Raw genomic sequence first — 16,968 nt, 5'->3', positions numbered from 1 at the left:
CATTTTGAGTATATGCCAAATAAAAATGAACACTATGTCCAATGAAATACATGTATAGGGATGTTCATAGCAGCTTTATATATGCCAAAAATATTTGGGGAACAATATTTTTTAAAAATTAAAAATACTACTGAGGCCAGGTGCAGTGGCTCATGCCTGTAATCTTAACATTCTGGGAGGCTGAGGCAGGCGGATTGCTTGAGCTCAGTTCAAGACCAGCCTGAACAAAAGCAAGACTCCATCTCCACTAAAAATAGAAAAAACTAGCCGAGCATAGTAGCGCACACCTATAATCCCAGCTACTTGGAAGGCTAAGGCAAGAGGATTGTGTGAGCCCAAGAGTTTGAGGTTGCTGTGAGCTAGGATGATGCCATAGCACTCTGCCCAGGACAACAGAATGAGACTCTGTCTCAAAAAAAAAAAAAAAATACTACTGAGACATATAGCAATATAGATGAGTCTCATAGAATGATAATCAAGTGAAAAGTTGGATATAAAAGAGAAGATTCCATCTATGTAGTTCCATTTATATGAAGTTTGAACATAGGAAAAAGTAATTGATAGTGGTGGAGGTCAGAATAACGGTTACCTTTAGGAGGGGCCTACTAAGTGGGAGAGTGCTCCACGGAACCTTCATAGGCCCTGAGAATGATCTGGGAGGTGATTACGTGGATGCATACATGGAAGTTTAAGATGTATGCTTAAGATTTGTGGACTTCATTCTGTAAGTCCTCAATCAATTTGAATAAGTAGCCTATGAGTATCAAATTCATAGGGAGCAGAACTCTTTATTGCTTTATATATCGGTTCATTTAACTTGTTTTTATTTCAATGGATTTAGGGGAAACAAGTGGAGTTTTCTTACATGGATGTATTATATAGCAGTGAGGTCTGGGGTTTTAATGTCTCCACCACCTGGATAGTGTATGTTGTACCCAATAAGTAATTTTTCATCGTTAACCCATGTCACACTCTCCCCCCTTCTGAGTCTCCAGTGCCCGTTTCGCCACTCCATGTGACCATGCATACCTACAATTTAGCTCCCACTGGTTAAGTGAGAACATGCAATGTTTGGTTTTCTTTTACTGAGATACCACTTAGGATAATGGCCTCCAATTCCCTCTAAATTGGTGCTGCAAAAGACATTTTTAAAAAACTTTTTATTTTATTATTTTTTTAGAGACAGGGTCTTACTATGTTGCCCAGGCTGGACTCAAGCAATTTTGGGTTCAACCAATCTTCCCACTTCAGCCTCCTGATTAGTTGGGACTACAAGGTGTGTGCCACCCTGTCCAGCTCATTTAACTCTTTTTAAGTAACATCGTAGCATTCCCCATTCCTCACCATTGCACACACGTATGACAGATTTTAACCCTCCCTTCCAGGACAGTATTCTTGGTTACAGCTGGAGGAGAATTGCCTTTGATCAACCCTAAATACAAACATAGAATAGACTGTCTCTTCTCTTCCTCAGAAAGCCTGGTTCTCAGGCTGTCCTATTTTGCCCCTTCCCGTAGAGGGGTTAACTGGTTAACCTTCTGAAATTTTGTGTCAATTCTTTGGAAGGTACTAATGCACATTTTTCCTTCTCCACACAAAGCTTTTTAAGTTGCTTTCCTTCTTTCATTTATTTTTGAGTTATTCCTAAATAAATTCCCTTATTTTACTAAGCTTAAGGCTTAATATTTAGAAAATGTATAGGCACTTACTTTACATGTTTTAAAAGGCTAGATTATGAAGTGCTATCTATGTAGATGGACCCCCAAATGGTGGAAATCAGCAAAGAAAAAGGTTTGATCCATTTAGTATCTAGATGGATAGAAGTGAATCTAAATAATTTTTTTTAAATTTTCTCTATACATATACATGTGTTTATTTGGTTTCCACTTTTCGCCGGCTTAAAAATTAATAACAATAACAATTTTTAAGATAAGGACTAGAAACAAAAACCTCATAAAGAACAAATGAAGATAAATACATTCGGAAAAGAAATCAGACAATTGCTGCAATGAAATATTGAGCAATAATAATACAAAAAAAGTAACATTCACATTGTCAGACGAAAGTATGTCTATCATAGAATGCTTTGACTCTGAGGTTCAGTTTGGAGTCATAAGTTAACTTTTTTTTCCAATGTCTCAAAAAATAGACAACTAATATTTATAAATACAAATAGAAGATAATTTAAAAAAACAGATCATGCCAAATCTTATAGACAATAGAAAAAGAAGAAATACTTCAAATTCATTCTTCTTCATCTGGCTATACCTGATATTAAAATTGGAAAAAATGTATTATTATAAAGGAAAATTACAAACATTTCACTTATAAATGAGGATGCAATATCCTAAATAATATATTAACAAATTGAATTAAAAATTATTGTTCAAATAATGTACTTTGGTCAAAATTAAATCCAATTATGTGAGAATTAGTCACTGTTTTCTTTGATTTTCTTTTCCTATTCGTTACCCCCTCCCTCTTCCTCTGTCTGCTCTCCCCTTTCCCCACCCACACTGTGTCATTAATTGTCCTCATATCAAAATTGAATACGTAGGATTCATGCGTCTCCATTCCTGTGATGCTTCACTAAGAATAATGTGTTCCACCGCCATCCAGGTTAATGCAAATGCTGCAAAATCTTCATTTTTTAAATGACTGAATAGTATTCCATGGTATACATATACCACGGCTTGCCAATCCATTCCTGGGTTGAGGGGCATTTAGGCTGTTTCCACATTTTAGCTATTATAAATTGAGCTGCGATAAACAGCCTAGTACAAGTGTCTTTATAATAAAGTTGTTTTTTTTTTTTCCTTATGGATAGATGCCCAGTAATGGGATTGCAAGATCAAAAGGGAGGTCTAGGTTGAGTTCTTTGAGGTTTCTCCATACTTCCTTCCCAGAAGGTTGTATAAGTTTGTAGTTCCACCAGCAGTGTAAAAGTGTTCCTTTCTCTCCACATCTGCGCCAGCATCTGCAGTTTTGAGATTTTGTGATATGGGCCATTTTTGCTGGGGTTAGATGACATCTCAGGGAGGTTTTAATTTGCATTTCTCCAATAATTAGGGATAATGAGTATTTTTTCATATGTTTGCTAGCCATTCGTCTGTCTTCTTTAGAGAATGTTCTGTTCATCTCTCTTCTCCACTGATGTATGGGGTATGGGATTGTTGGCTTTTTTCATATGGATTAATTTAAGTTCTCTATAGATCCTAGTTATTAAGCTTTTGTCTGATTCAAAATATGCAAATATCCTTTCCCATTGTGTAGGTTGTCTTTTTGCTTTGGTTGTTTCTCCTTGGCTGTACAGAAGCTTTTCAGTTTAATGAAGTCCCATTTGTTTATTTTTCTTGTTGCTATTGCCATGACAGTCTTCTTCATAAAGTCTTTTCCCAGGCCCATATCTTCCAGTGTTTTTCCTAGGTTTTCTTTGAGCATTTTTATTGTCTCATGCCTTAAATTTAAGTCCTTTATCCATCTTGAATCAATTTTTGTGAGTGGAGAAAGGTGCGGGTCCAGTTTCAGTCTTTTACCTGTGGATATCCAGTTCTCCCAGCACCATTTATTGAATAGGGAGTCTTTCCCCCAGTGTATGTTCTTGTTTGGTTTATCAAAGATTAGGTGGTTGTAAGTTTTTGATTTCATTTCCTGGTTTTCTGTTCGATTCCAAATGTCTATGTCTCTATTTTTGTGCCAGTACGATGCTGTCTTGACCACTGTGGCTTTGTAGTATAGCCAAAAATCTGGTATGCTGATGCCCCCTGGCTTTGTTTTTATTATTAAGAACTACCTTAACTATATGGGGTTTTTTCTGGTTCAATACAAAACACAGAATCGTTTTTTTCCAAGTCTTGAAAATAGGATGTTGGTATATTGCTATTGAATTGAAAATAGGATGTTGGTATATTGCTATTGAATTGAAAATAGGATGTTGGTATATTGCTATTGAATTGAATTCAGTGTTGGCATTGAATCGGTAGATTGCTCTGGGAAGTGTAGACATTTTAACAATGTTAATTCTTCCCAGCCATGAGCATGGTAGATTTTTCCATTTGTTAAAGTCCTCTGCTATTTTCTTTCTTAGGGTTTCATAATTTTCTTTATAGAGATCCTTCACCTCTTTTGTTAGGTATATTCCTAAGTATTTCATTTTCTTTAGAGCTATGGTGAAGGGAGTTGTGTCCTTAATTAGTTTCTCATCTTGACTGTTGTTGGCATATAGAAAGGCAACTGACTTGTGGACATTGATTTTATATCCTGAGACATTACTGTATTTTTTGATGACTTCCAAGAGTCTTGTGGTTGAGTCTTTGGGATTCTCAAAGTATAAGATCATGTCATCAGCAAAGAGGGAGAATTTGACTTCCTCTGCTCCCATTAGGATGCCCTTTATTTCTTTGTCTTGCCTAATTGTATTGGCCAGAACTTCTAGCACTATGTTGAATAGTAATGGCAACAGAGGAAAACCTTGTTTGGTTCCAGTTCTAAGTGGAAAAACTTTCAGTTTAACTCCATTCAGTAAAATATTAGCCGTGGGTTTGTCATAGATAGCTTCAGTCAGTGTAAGAAATGTGCCACCTATGTCTAAACTCTCCAAGTGTTCTAATTTAAAAGGATGCTGGATTTTATCAAATGCTTTTTCTGCATCTATTGAGAGGATCATATGGGCTTTGTTTTTGCTTCTGTTGATATGGTGAATAACGTTTATGGATTTACATATATTAAACTAGCCTTGCATCCCTGGGATGAAACCTACTTGATCATGATGTATGTATTTTTGGTTATAAGCTATGATCTATTGACTAGGGTTTTGTTGAGAATTTTTCCATCTGTATTCATTAGTGAAATTGGTCTGAAGTACTCCTTTTTAGTTGGGTCTTTTCCTGGTTTTGGTATCAGGGTGATGTTTGCTTCATAGAATGTGTTGGGGAAGATTCCTTCCTCCTCAGTTTTTTGGAATAATTTCTGCAATATAGGAATAAGCTCTTCTTTGAAGTTTTGTTAGAATTCTGATGTAAAGCCATCCGGACCAGGGCATTTTTTGTTGGGAGATTTTTTATTGTTTCTTTGATCTCAGTGCTTGAAATTGGTCTGTTCAGGAGCTCTATTTCTTCCTGGCTAAGTCTAGGGAGAGCGTGTGTTTCCAAATATTGATCCATTTCCTTTACATTGTCAAATTTCTGGGCATAGAGTTTCTGGTAGTATTCAGAGATGATCTCTTGTATCTCTGTGGCATCAGTTGTTATTTCCCCTTTGTCATTTCTGATTCAGGTTATTAGAGATTTTACTTTTTTATTTCTAGTTAGTCTGGCCAAAGGTTTATCTATTTTATTTATTTTTTCATAAATCCAACTGCTTGTTTCATTAATTTTCTGAATGATTCTTTTGTTTTCCATTTCATTGATCTCTGATTTAATTTTGGATATTTCTTTTCTTCTGCTTGGGTTTAGATTTAGATTGTTCTTCTTTTTCCAATTCCATAAGATGGCTTGTGAGTTTGTTGATGCACTCTCTTTCTGTTTTTCCAATGTAGGCATCTAAAGCGATAAATTTTCCTCTCAGGACTGCTTTTGGTGTATCCCACAGGTTTTGGTAACTTGTATCTTCATTATTGTTATATTCAAGGAAGTTAATGATTTCCTTTTTTATTTCTTCCTGCCCCCAACTGTCATTCAGCATAAGGTTGTTTAACTCCCATGCCCTTGTGTCAGGTTGAACGTTGAGTTCCACTTTTAGTGCCTTGTGGTCTGAGGAGATACCAGGTAAAATTTCAGTTCTTTTGATTCTGTTGAGGTTTGTTTTGTGTCCTAGGATATGATCAATTTTGGAGAATGTTCCATGGGACAATGAGAAGAATGTATATTCTTTACCTTTGGGATGGAGTGTTCTGTTTACGCCTGTCAAGCACAGTTGTACTGGGGTCTCATTTAAATCTCTTATATCTTTAATTTCTGTTTAGAGGATCTGTCCAGCTCTGAGAGAGGGGTGTTAAAGTCCCCTGTTACCCTGGTGTCATAGAATATCATATTGCGCAGAGTAAGTAGGGTCTGTTTCAAGAATCTGGGAGCATTTAAATTGGGTACATAAATATTTAGAATTAAAATGTCTTCTTTTTTTTTTGAAACAGAGCCTCAAGCTGTCGCCCTGGGTAACATGCCGTGGCATCACAGCTCACAGCAACCTCCAACTCCTGGGCTCAAGCGATTCTCCTACTTCCGCCTCCCAAGTAGTGACTACAGGCACCCGCCACAATGCCCAGCTATTTTTTGGTTGCAGCCATCATTGTTGTTTGGTGGGCCCAGGCTGGATTTGAATCTGCCAGCTCAGGTGTATATGGCTGGCGCCTTAGCCAGACTGAAGCACCAAGACTGAAATGTCTTCTTGTTGTATTTTTCCCTTGACCGGTATGAAGTGACCATTATTGTCTTTTTTGACTTTAGTTGCCTTAAATCCACATGTATCTGAAAATAATATTGCAACCTATTTTCTTCTGAATTTTGTTTGCCTGAAAAATTGACTTCCCATCCTTAACTCTGAGTTTTAATTTGTCTTTTGAGGCTAGGTGTGTTTCTTGCAGACAGCAAATAGATGGCTTGTGTTTTTTAATCCAGTTATCCAATCTATGCCTCTTTAGTGGGGAATTCAAGCCATTGAGATTTATTGAGGTAACTGATAAGTGTGGTAGCATTCTATTCATCTTATTTTGTGAAAGTCCATTACTTAGTTTTGCCTTTTGCATCATTGTGGAACCTAGGGTCTGTCCTTTAATTTCTGGGTGTTTACTTTGCTGAAGGTCCATTGTGATGGTCAGTGTGTAGAATAGATGGAAGTATTTCCTGTAAAGCTGGTCTTGTTGTGGCAAATTTCCTCAATGTTTGCGTATCAGTAAAAGATTTGATTTCTCCATCAATTGTAAAGCTTAGCTTAGCGGGATATAGAATTCTGGGCTGGAAATTGTTCTGTTTAAGTAGATTAAAGATAGATGACCATTGTCTTCTGGCTTAAAAAGCTTCATTAGGGAAGTCCGCGGTCACCCTAATGGATTTGCCTCTGTAGGTCAGTTGGCGCTTACTCCTGGCAGCTTGCAAAATCTTTTCTTTTGTCTTGACTTTGGATAGATTCATCACAATGTGTCTTGGAGAAGCTCTATTTGAGTTGAGGTGACTAGGGGACCGATATCCCTCTGAAAGGAGTATGTCATAATCTTTGGTGATATTTGGGAAATTTTCATTTATAATATTCTCTAGAATGGCTTCCATTCCTCTGGGGCATTCTTCTTCCCCTTCTGGGATACCTATAATTCGTATGTTTGAACGCTTCATAAAGTCCCATAATTCTGTCAGTGAACCTTCTGCTTTCTCTCTTTTCTTTTCTGCCTCTTTAACTATCTGAGTTATCTCAAGAGCTTTGTCCTCTACCTCTGAGATTCTTTCTTCTGCATGGTCTAATCTGTTGTTGATACTTTCTATTGCACCGCTAAGTTCCCTAATTGACTGCTTCATTTCCTTCAGCTCTGCTATATCCTTTCTATATTCTTCATATCGTTCATCTCTTACTTGATTCTGTATTTGGATTTCCTTTTGGTTACTTTCTACTTTCTCAACAATTTCCCTCATTGTTTTTTGGTTGTTTTCCACTTTCTCAGCAATTTCCTTCATTGTTTTTTGATTGTTTTCTACTTTCTCAGCAATTTCCTTCATTGTTTTCATCATCTGTATTTTAAATTCCCCTTCTGTCATTTCTAACATTTCTTTATAGGATGAATCCTCTGCTGTAGCTACCTCATGGTCCTTTGAAGGGGTTGCTCTGGACTGGTATTTCATGTTGCCAGGATTTTTCTGCTGATTCTTCTTCATGAGTGTTTTGTTGTATCTGTTTCCTTGCCCTAATTTTCCTTTAACTTCCTCTTGCTCTTTAAGTTATTGTGTCTCTGGCCTAAAGTTTTAATGAGTCCTTTTGGTACAGAACCAGAAGGATGAGAAGATTGAAGAGCAAGAAGGGAAAAAAAGATTTAAAAAAGAAAGAAAAGAGAAAGAAGAGGGGGTGAGTAAAAGGAAATAATGACAAAAAGAAGAGAGGCACCAAAAGAAGACAGGAGTAATATAGGTGTATAGTAGGCTACTTTGACCCAAACTTAAGAATCCCCAACCTATGGGGCTGCTTGATGGGGTGGTTCCCTTGAGGTCAGCAGCTCTTAGCCAGCCTGATCAGACACAGTACCCCACCTCCACCAAGTAGAGAGGAAAGACAAAAATATTATAAATCAAACCAAAACAAACAAACAAAAACCCTTATGGGATAAATTTGGGGGAACAAAACAAATAATAGGGGCAGAAACACTAGCAAAAATGAAGTTCTAATTGTTAAAGAGGGCAAAAATGGAAGATTGTATTTAAACTAGAACAGTGGAGAAAAAAAGAATAGAAAAAAGAAAAAAAAAAGAAAAATGTAGAAGTAAAATATTGAAATTAAGAAAAATAAAAACCCCAAAACCAAAAAACCAAAACTATATATATCTAGCTAAATATTGTCCGGGCAACAGGTGATCTTCTGAGGTATGAGAATCACAATGTTGACACAGTTGTACAAAATGGAGACTGGAGGCCTCTGCTGATTTCTCAGACCCCGCAGGCTTGGGAGCCCAAATGTCTCCTCAGCCCACTTAAAAGACACCCCAAACTGTGAACCTTGGCTAAGAAGCTGTCCAAGGAAAGCACGTATCGCTGGGATCTCTCCTGGTGTGGCTGCCCGCTTATCCAGTGCACCAAAACCTGTCTCACTCTATGCCCCTGAGGGCCAAGGCTAATCTGCCAAACACTTAGATCTCTGCTCTTCTCCAGCGTCTCAGTCCCCGCCTTTGGGCAGCTCAGTCACTTGATTACTTGCCCAGGGTCTCCCAGCCGATCACCACACTGCGGCCCTCAAGGCAGCTCCCCCACAGAGGCTGTGCAGGCAAGCCCACAGCTGAACAGTATTAGCTCTTTTCTGGCTCAGCAGCTCAGTCCAGGGCTTCAGACAGTACCCAAAGTCATTTGCACACCTGCCCAAGATCTCCCAAGGCAGTTCAATTGAGTGCCCAAGTCCAAAAAAACAAAAACAGTCCACAGGTAAGGCTTTTCCTGCTTGCAGTCTCGCTGTTGCTATGGTTACAGCTGTCGGGCAGCTTCCAACCGAACAAACGCACCTACCACTTGCCAGTTTACCACCGCTGTTGTCCTCCTTGTAGGGTCCAGAAGTCTCTCAGTAACTTCCTGTGTCACCAAAGGGAAGTTTCTGGGCAGATCCCACCAGCCAGAGATGCCTGGAGTCTTCTCTCCCCAATCTCACTGTACCCAGTTGCACAGAAGCTGTTAGTCAGCCGCCATCTTGCTCAGAAGCCTGCCAGTCTTATTAATTTGAACTTAAATAAAAGCAGCCATTAGAATACAAGGAGTAGAGATTTAAATGCATTTATTAGAGAAGAATGATTAAAAAGAAATACAAGTAAAATGTGTTTTTAACCCAGGAAACATTACCAAGACTAAACTACCACAAAGATAGTATGAGCAAAAGAATAATGAGAAAAATACTAATGAAACAGAAAAAAATGGAGTTGGTTAACACGTCAGAAACCAGCTCATTACAAAGACTAGGAAGAGGCCAATGTTTGATGGCCAATGCTATGAAGAAAATAACGCATAAATAGTTGGCATGAAGAAGCACAATTGCAGTCACAAAAGGATATTTATAACTAAATTTAAAATCTGAACAGAAAGAACAATTTTAGGAAAACATAAATCATCAAAATTGATCTGGAAGAATCAAAAGCCTGATGTGAACTAATAAACATAAAAGAAATTGAAATATTCCTGAGAGACTTTCTTCTGCTGAAAGGCACTGAGCTCAAGCAAGTTCTCATAGACTTTCAATGATTAATTCCCATCTTTGTTCAGATCACAGGAAGACAAGAAGATTTTAATCTCATTTTATAAGGTTAAGTATAATCTTGACAGCACAATTGGCTTACACAGGAAAAAATTTATAGGCTAGTCATTCATTGGTATATAGATGCCAGAATCCTAATTAAATTTCTTTGTACTTTGAGTCCAATAGTATAATAACCCAATATAGAATGTGCCCACCTATTCCAATTTAACCCTATTCTCAAATTCCCCAGTAATTTTAGCATTAGTTTACTTACTCATCATTATTTATTGTTACCTAAGACTGAGTCTTTTCAACTGTACTCAGTGTCAGGAACTAATACGTAAGTGAACTAGTTTACTAGTCTCTCAGCATTAAGCCACCATTAAGGAAACCAGGAGTTTGGGTTTCTAGAAATCTAGGAAAAGATGGTCAAATTGGTTTTCCAGGTTCTGAGGACCTTAGAATTAAGATCAAGAAGAACTTACCCAAGGAATACAAGGATAATTCAGTCTTAGACAAAGTGTTTAGCATAATTCACTACAACAGACTGAAGGAGGTATGCTACTTGGCAATGTCTCAGATGCTGAAAGAGAGATTCTATAAAATTTTGACACTTGCTTGTTATAAAGCCCTTAGAGAAAACTAAGAATCGGAATGAATTTAACTTGATAAATATTTCCTCTCAGAAACTTACACATACTCCATGCAAACATACTTCATGTTAAAGCATGCAATATTACTTCACACTTTAGACACATTCTTTTAAAATTCAAGAATAACAAATGTCCACTGTCACTATTACTGCAATATGAGAGTAAAAGGAAATAAGAGGTACAATGTAGAAATATTAGAACTAAAAAATCAAAGCGAATAGCATATGAGGTGCTTGTTTAGAAAATTCAAGAAAATCGGGCTCAGCACCTGTAGCACAGTGGTTATGGCACCAGCCACATGCACTAAGGCTGGCAAGTTGGAACCCAGCCCGGGCCAGCTAAACAACAATGACAACTGCAACAACAACAACAACAACAACAAAAAAATAGCTGGACGTTGTGGCAGGCACCTGTAGTCCCACCTACTTGGGAGGCTGAGGCAAGAGAATCGCTTAAGCCCAAGAGTTCAAGCTGTGACGCCACAGCATTCTACTGAGGGCGACATAATGAGACTCCGTCTCAAAAAAAAAGAAAAGAAAAAGAAAATCCAAGAGAATCAATTGGCAGAGTGAACTAAGAAGAAACTTTAGCAAAGTGGGAGTAGGCTGTGAGAGCTCCATTCTCACACGTTTTCAGCAGGAGTTTCCCCAGCTCAAACTGTAGTACTTTGGGGGGAGGGGGATCCAATCATCTCCAAAGGAGAATTGCATATTTCAAAATGCATTTCACTGTGCAGTTAAGGAACTTTTACCTTATTTTTAGTTGGAAATGATCAATCTGAAATTACATTAAGTATATAATGATATACTAAAAAGGCAATATCATGAGAAGAATCTAATAGAATTCTGTAATGCCTTCTCAGAAATGAGAATGCACAATTTAAAATCATATGCTCAAGGATTAATAACAATGCTACCCAGTTTATGTGTGCATTTTCAAAGATGACACACAAAATCTCATTATAGATCATGATTAATAGATGGACATTTTCAATTGATTTTGATGACAGGAAACACTGACACAGAACCTTAATTAAAGGGTTATCTCCCCCCAGAGGATTTCATTCTTTCCATTAGCAGGTCTCTGTTACAAAAAAAGTACAAAATTAATATGACCACATTTTAAATTTCATCAATAAATCTGTGATTACTGAATGTAGAATGCAAATATCTTAACACAATAACTAAGAAAATGCTGTGAAGGCTGTGTTAACCTGTTTGATGAAAATATTTCAAATTGTATATAAAACCAGCACATCGTACCCCACGATTACATTAATGTACACAGCTATGATTTAATAATAAAAACAAATCTGTGAAATTTATTTTTTCTCTTGTTATTCAAGTACCTGCATAATATCCTTCAGTTTGTCTCCTGGCCTGAAAAGCCTAAAATATTTAATGTCTCTTCTTTTACAGAAAATAAAAGCTGCTGACCCTTGTCCTTGTCTACGTCCAATAATGTCATCAAGCTTTAATAATTTAAATTGTATTGCTTGACTCCAATTCCTTTCCCCCTTTTGTACTTTGCTTCTTGTCACACTTTCTCTATATTATACATATGTAGTGACGATACATTTAAAAGTACGTATTGTTCATGTCTTGATATAATGTCTTTTTGCATGAGGGGAGTTTTTTTGAGTTTTTTTTTTTTTTCATTTCAGAATACTATGGGGTACACATCTTTTGTTTTTACATATTTTATTTTCATACAGGTTGAGTCATAGTTACACACATCTAAGCATGCCCTTCACCCAGATAGCATGCACTGTACCCAACAGGTGTGAGCGCTTGTCCCCTTCTCCCTGCTCCCTTCAGCTTGATTTTCATTGAGATTTAATTCCACATGTGCACTTCAGTGTTGAGCTGCCTCTTGGAAAGGACCAAGCGGGTAGTTCAAAGAATCAAGTTCAAGGATTTGGAGCACACTGAAAATGGGGGTTAGAGAGAACACATCTATTACAAGGCTGCTAGGTGGGCATAGGAGTAAGGCAGGTCCAGCAGTATGAGAAACAGCTGCTGCGATGGTTCTGCTTTTCGTGAGGTCTGGCTGGCATCCGACTTTCCCAGGGGACCCCGCCTGCTCAGTACTTCATATGCTGTGAGTCAGTTCATAGAGCCCCTAGCTGGGCTTATGTCTGTAATAGCATGTGAGCAATTATCAGAATTCTTCTGTTCAAGGAATGAGAGGAGAAGAAGGGTTTTTTTGTTTATTTGTTTTTCTGTCATTTTTCCCCTTAAAAGAATATACTATAGGTACAATTACAGGGCTAAATCAGCATCCATGCAGCTGTGTAAAAAAAAATAACGTTTTATTTTTCTCTTAGTGCCTTAAGCATGAATTTTCTCATGTACTTTCGTAAGAGTTATATTAAATCTCTTAAAAAATACCTGGTTACAGCCGTAAGATGATTCAGCAGTTCCTCCGTTTATTATTAGAGGTTAGCTTGCGGCTCAGTGGTGGAATACGCACTGTGGCCTGTTTACCTTCCTGCATTCTGAGGTCTTGTTAGTCTTTGTTCTTTTTCCTGAGAGAAACTCTATATAAAATACACTTATCAAACTACTGAATTCTAAATATGATTGGAGGGAAGAATTATTCCTTATTTTGTATTCATACTTATTTTCTAGTTTAATGTTTTAAGGACATAAAGATGATTTGCTTTTAAATGCAGTCCTTTTAAAGGATTTGCATCCTCCTGTCTTTCAGCACCTGGTGATAATTCACTGTTGCTGCTGCGAGCAGAGTTATATTTAACCATGAAGAACTACGAGCAGGCACTACAGGATGCCAGTGTGGTTTGTCAGAAGGAACCTCTCTCAACTAAGGTATTTGCATTCGTTGGCTTTGGAGATAACAGATGTAAGTGTCTGGGGTTTTCTTAATAATGTAGGATAATTGTGATTTGGTACGTATAGACAATGCATGTTTCCTGTAGATTACAGTGGTCTAAATTTAGCAGTTGGCTTAACGCTAAATCAACTCAACTTAAAAGACTAGAGACAACTCGATTAGGTAAGAAATACTAATTTAGAATTACATTCAGTAGCTATTTAATTGAATAATATGCCCTATACACAGAAAAATACAAAGGGTGCTGAAAAAGCTATACCATTTTAAAAAAGGAAGAAACTGTATTTAAATTATAATACCCAATATATACCAATAACAAAAGATGAATACGTTGAGCACCTTTTACAATTGCAGAAGTCAAATGTGACTTGTGTATTACAAATTTAATATAGTTTTTTTCCTTTCTTAAAATGTGTATGCCCAATGGGAAAGGATATTTGCATATTTTCAATCAGACAAAAGCTTGATAACTAGGATCTATAGAGAACTCAAATTAATCCACATGAAAAAAGCCAACAATCCCTTATATCAATGGGCAAGAGACATGAATAGAACTTTCTCTAAAGACGACAGACGAATGGCTAACAAACACATGAAAAAATGTTCATCATCTCTATATATTAGAGAAATGGAAATCAAAACAACCCTGAGATATCATCTAACCCCAGTGAGAATGGCCCACATCACAAAATCTCAAAACTGCAGATGCTGGCCTGGATGTGGAGAGAAGGGAACACTTTTACACTGCTGGTGGGACTGCAAACTAGTACAACCTTTCTGGAAGGAAGTATGGAGAAACCTCAAAGCACTCAAGCTAGACCTCCCATTCGATCCTGCAATCCCATTACTGGGCATCTACCCAGAAGGAAAGAAATCCTTTTATCATAAGGACACTTGTACTAGACTGTTTATTGCAGCTCAATTTACAATCACCAAAATGTGGAAACAGCCTAAATGCCCACCAACCCAGGAATGGATTAACAAGCTGTGGTAAATGTATACCATGGAATACTATTCAGCCATTAAAAAAAATGGAGACTTTACATCCTTCGTATTAACCTGGATGGACGTGGAAGACATTATTCTTAGTAAAGCATCACAAGAATGGAGAAGCATGAATCCCATGTACTCAATTTTGATATGAGGACAATTAATGACAATTATGGTTATGGGAGGGGAACAGAAAGAGGGAAGGGGGAAGGTGGGTGGGGCCTTGGTGTGTGTCACACTTTATGGGGGCAAGACATGATTGGAAGAGGGACTTTACCTAACAATTGCAATCAGTGTAACCTGGCTTATTGTACCCTCAATGAATCCCCAACAATAAAAAAAAAAAAAATGTGTATGCCATTTTTGGGGCACCTTGTGTGTATTCTTAAAACAAAATTATTTGCTTTCTTCTATCCATCCATCTTTCAATCTTTTTTTTTTTTTTAGAGACAGAGTCTCACTTTAGTCGCCCTTGGTAGAGTGCCATATCGTCACAGCTCACAACAACCTCCAACTCCTGGGCTTAGGCGATTCTCTTGCCTCGGCCTCCCAAGTAGCTGGGACTACAGGTGTCCACCACAAACACCCGCCTATCTTTTGTTGCAGTTTGGCCGGGGCTGGGTTCAAACCCATCACCCTTGGCATATGGGACTGGCGCCCTACCAACTGAGCCACAGGCACCACCCCATCTTTCAATCTTTTAAACAAAATGTTTTCAGATTAGATTGAGCATAAAGTTGGACTTGAGAATAAAGCCAAGGATGGGAGCAAATGTTTGTTAGACCAGGCCTAGGAATCTATTTTGTTGTTCGTTTGCTTCCTTAAAAAAAGTTTCTACTCCAGTTTCTGATGCCTTTTCTTCCATCCCTCGATCCTCTCTTTTTAAAATTATTTCTTAATTTACAAATAAAAAGTATATACATTTTTTCATATGTAATATGTTGGTTCAAAAATCATTTAATATATGTGTTACCTCACATACTTATCATTTTTGTGGTGAGAACACTTAAAATCTATTCTTTTAGTGATTTTCAAAAACAGCATGTTGTACAATAGATCTCTTGAATGTATTCCTTCTTTCTAACTGAAATTTTGTATCTTTTGACCAACTTCTCTCAAGTTCCCTTCTCCCCTACCATTCTTATGGGGTAATTTTTATAAATAATGACTGAACCTTAATTATTATGGCTTATAAGCACTATTTCTGACCAACAGTAGACCTGCATTGCCCTTTAAAGCTAGATTCTCTTCCACAGTATTTTTCTTTGAGCAAAAAACTTGGCAGTATGTCTCTGACAAAAGATATACTTAATTACTTACAAAGTTACGTGACTGACTATACCTTTAAGGGAAGCAGCAAATAATTATGTAGTGTTTGAAGTTGTGGTCTTATCTTCAGAGTTCATTGCAAGTCTGTGGACCTCAATTCTTGACAGATACCTAGTGAAGAGCAGCTTCAGTAGAAGTGCACCTTACTAAATCACTTGAAAATAGTAAGTCAAAGAAATTCTAAAGTTAAGGGAAGGTAAGTTGTTTAGGAGAAAACTAAGTTGGCCAAGTGTGATTAAGATGAGATGGAAGCACTTTTAGAACCAAGTCCTTTCAAGCCAGACACAGTGGCTTATGCCTGTAATCCCAGCGTGGATGGCCAAGGTAAGAGGATCTCTTGAAGGCAGGAGTTCCCGACCAACTTGGGCAACATAACAAAACCCTATCTCTACAAAAAATTAGCCAGTTATAGAGGCTGAGTTGGAGGATCACCTGAGTCCAGGTGTTAAAGATTGCAGTGAGCTATGATTATTATACCACTGCACTCCAGCCTGGGCAACAGAGCAAGACCCTGACTCTTTAAAAAAAAGGAAAGAAGCACTTTCAAGTTCCAGTGGGGGGCTGTCATAGCAGTGTGTTTTATTCAAACAAAACTATACTTTTAAGAGGACAGTCGTGGCTAATGATTCAAAGCTTTTGGAACAACTGGAGATAAGCCAGTACCAGCAAAATATTTGCTCATAGGCAGAAAGTATATATAGGTGCATGATCACTTCAATTTTACTCAAACAGGGGACCTGTAAGACTTGTAGTCCCAGCTGTTTGGGAGACTGAGGCAAGAAGATCCCTTGAGCCCAGGAGTCTGAGGTTTCCATGAGCTGCGACACCATGGCAATCTATTCTGGGGCAACAGAGTGAGACTATGTCTCAAAAAAAAGTATTTATAAGCTAGTTAATTTAGTGAAAAAACGTTTAGGGATGCCCTCTGGTATCAAAATTGCAAATCTTGACTGAGGTTGTTGGCACATATGCAGAAAACTTTATGCGAAGTTATTTGCATATATGAAAGTATTATTCTCAGAACTTTTAATAAGCAGAAGGAGCAGATTTGGAAGCTACTGAATCTTGAGAGTCAGAGACCTTTACTTGAATAAGGCCTGGAAGGGACCGAGCAATTTTGTATTCGTAGTTTTGTACCTTTTTTAAAAAGTACCTTCAAATTGTGTAAGATTCGGGCTTTATAAAAACTGGATGCCCTCTCATAAAAGGAGAAGGAGAAAATTAGTAAAACTTC

General features: G+C 37.6%; 1 protein-coding gene across 5 annotated transcripts in view; it reads left to right on the top strand.

The window, feature by feature from the left end:
• The window catches only part of LONRF2 (LON peptidase N-terminal domain and ring finger 2), a 142,506-nt gene that overhangs the window by 8,547 nt on the left and 116,991 nt on the right, over positions 1-16,968 (top strand). For all 5 annotated transcript variants that reach the window (XM_053589553.1, XM_053589552.1, XM_053589551.1 and 2 more), the window contains exon 2: positions 13,272-13,390. In XM_053589553.1, coding sequence (XP_053445528.1) covers positions 13,272-13,390 — 119 coding nt within the window. The remainder of the gene's footprint in view (positions 1-13,271; positions 13,391-16,968) is intronic.

This window comes from Nycticebus coucang, chromosome 4 (genome assembly GCF_027406575.1).
Source record: "Nycticebus coucang isolate mNycCou1 chromosome 4, mNycCou1.pri, whole genome shotgun sequence".
Lineage (NCBI taxonomy): Eukaryota > Metazoa > Chordata > Mammalia > Primates > Lorisidae > Nycticebus > Nycticebus coucang.
This window is presented reverse-complemented; position numbering and strand designations above follow the sequence as displayed.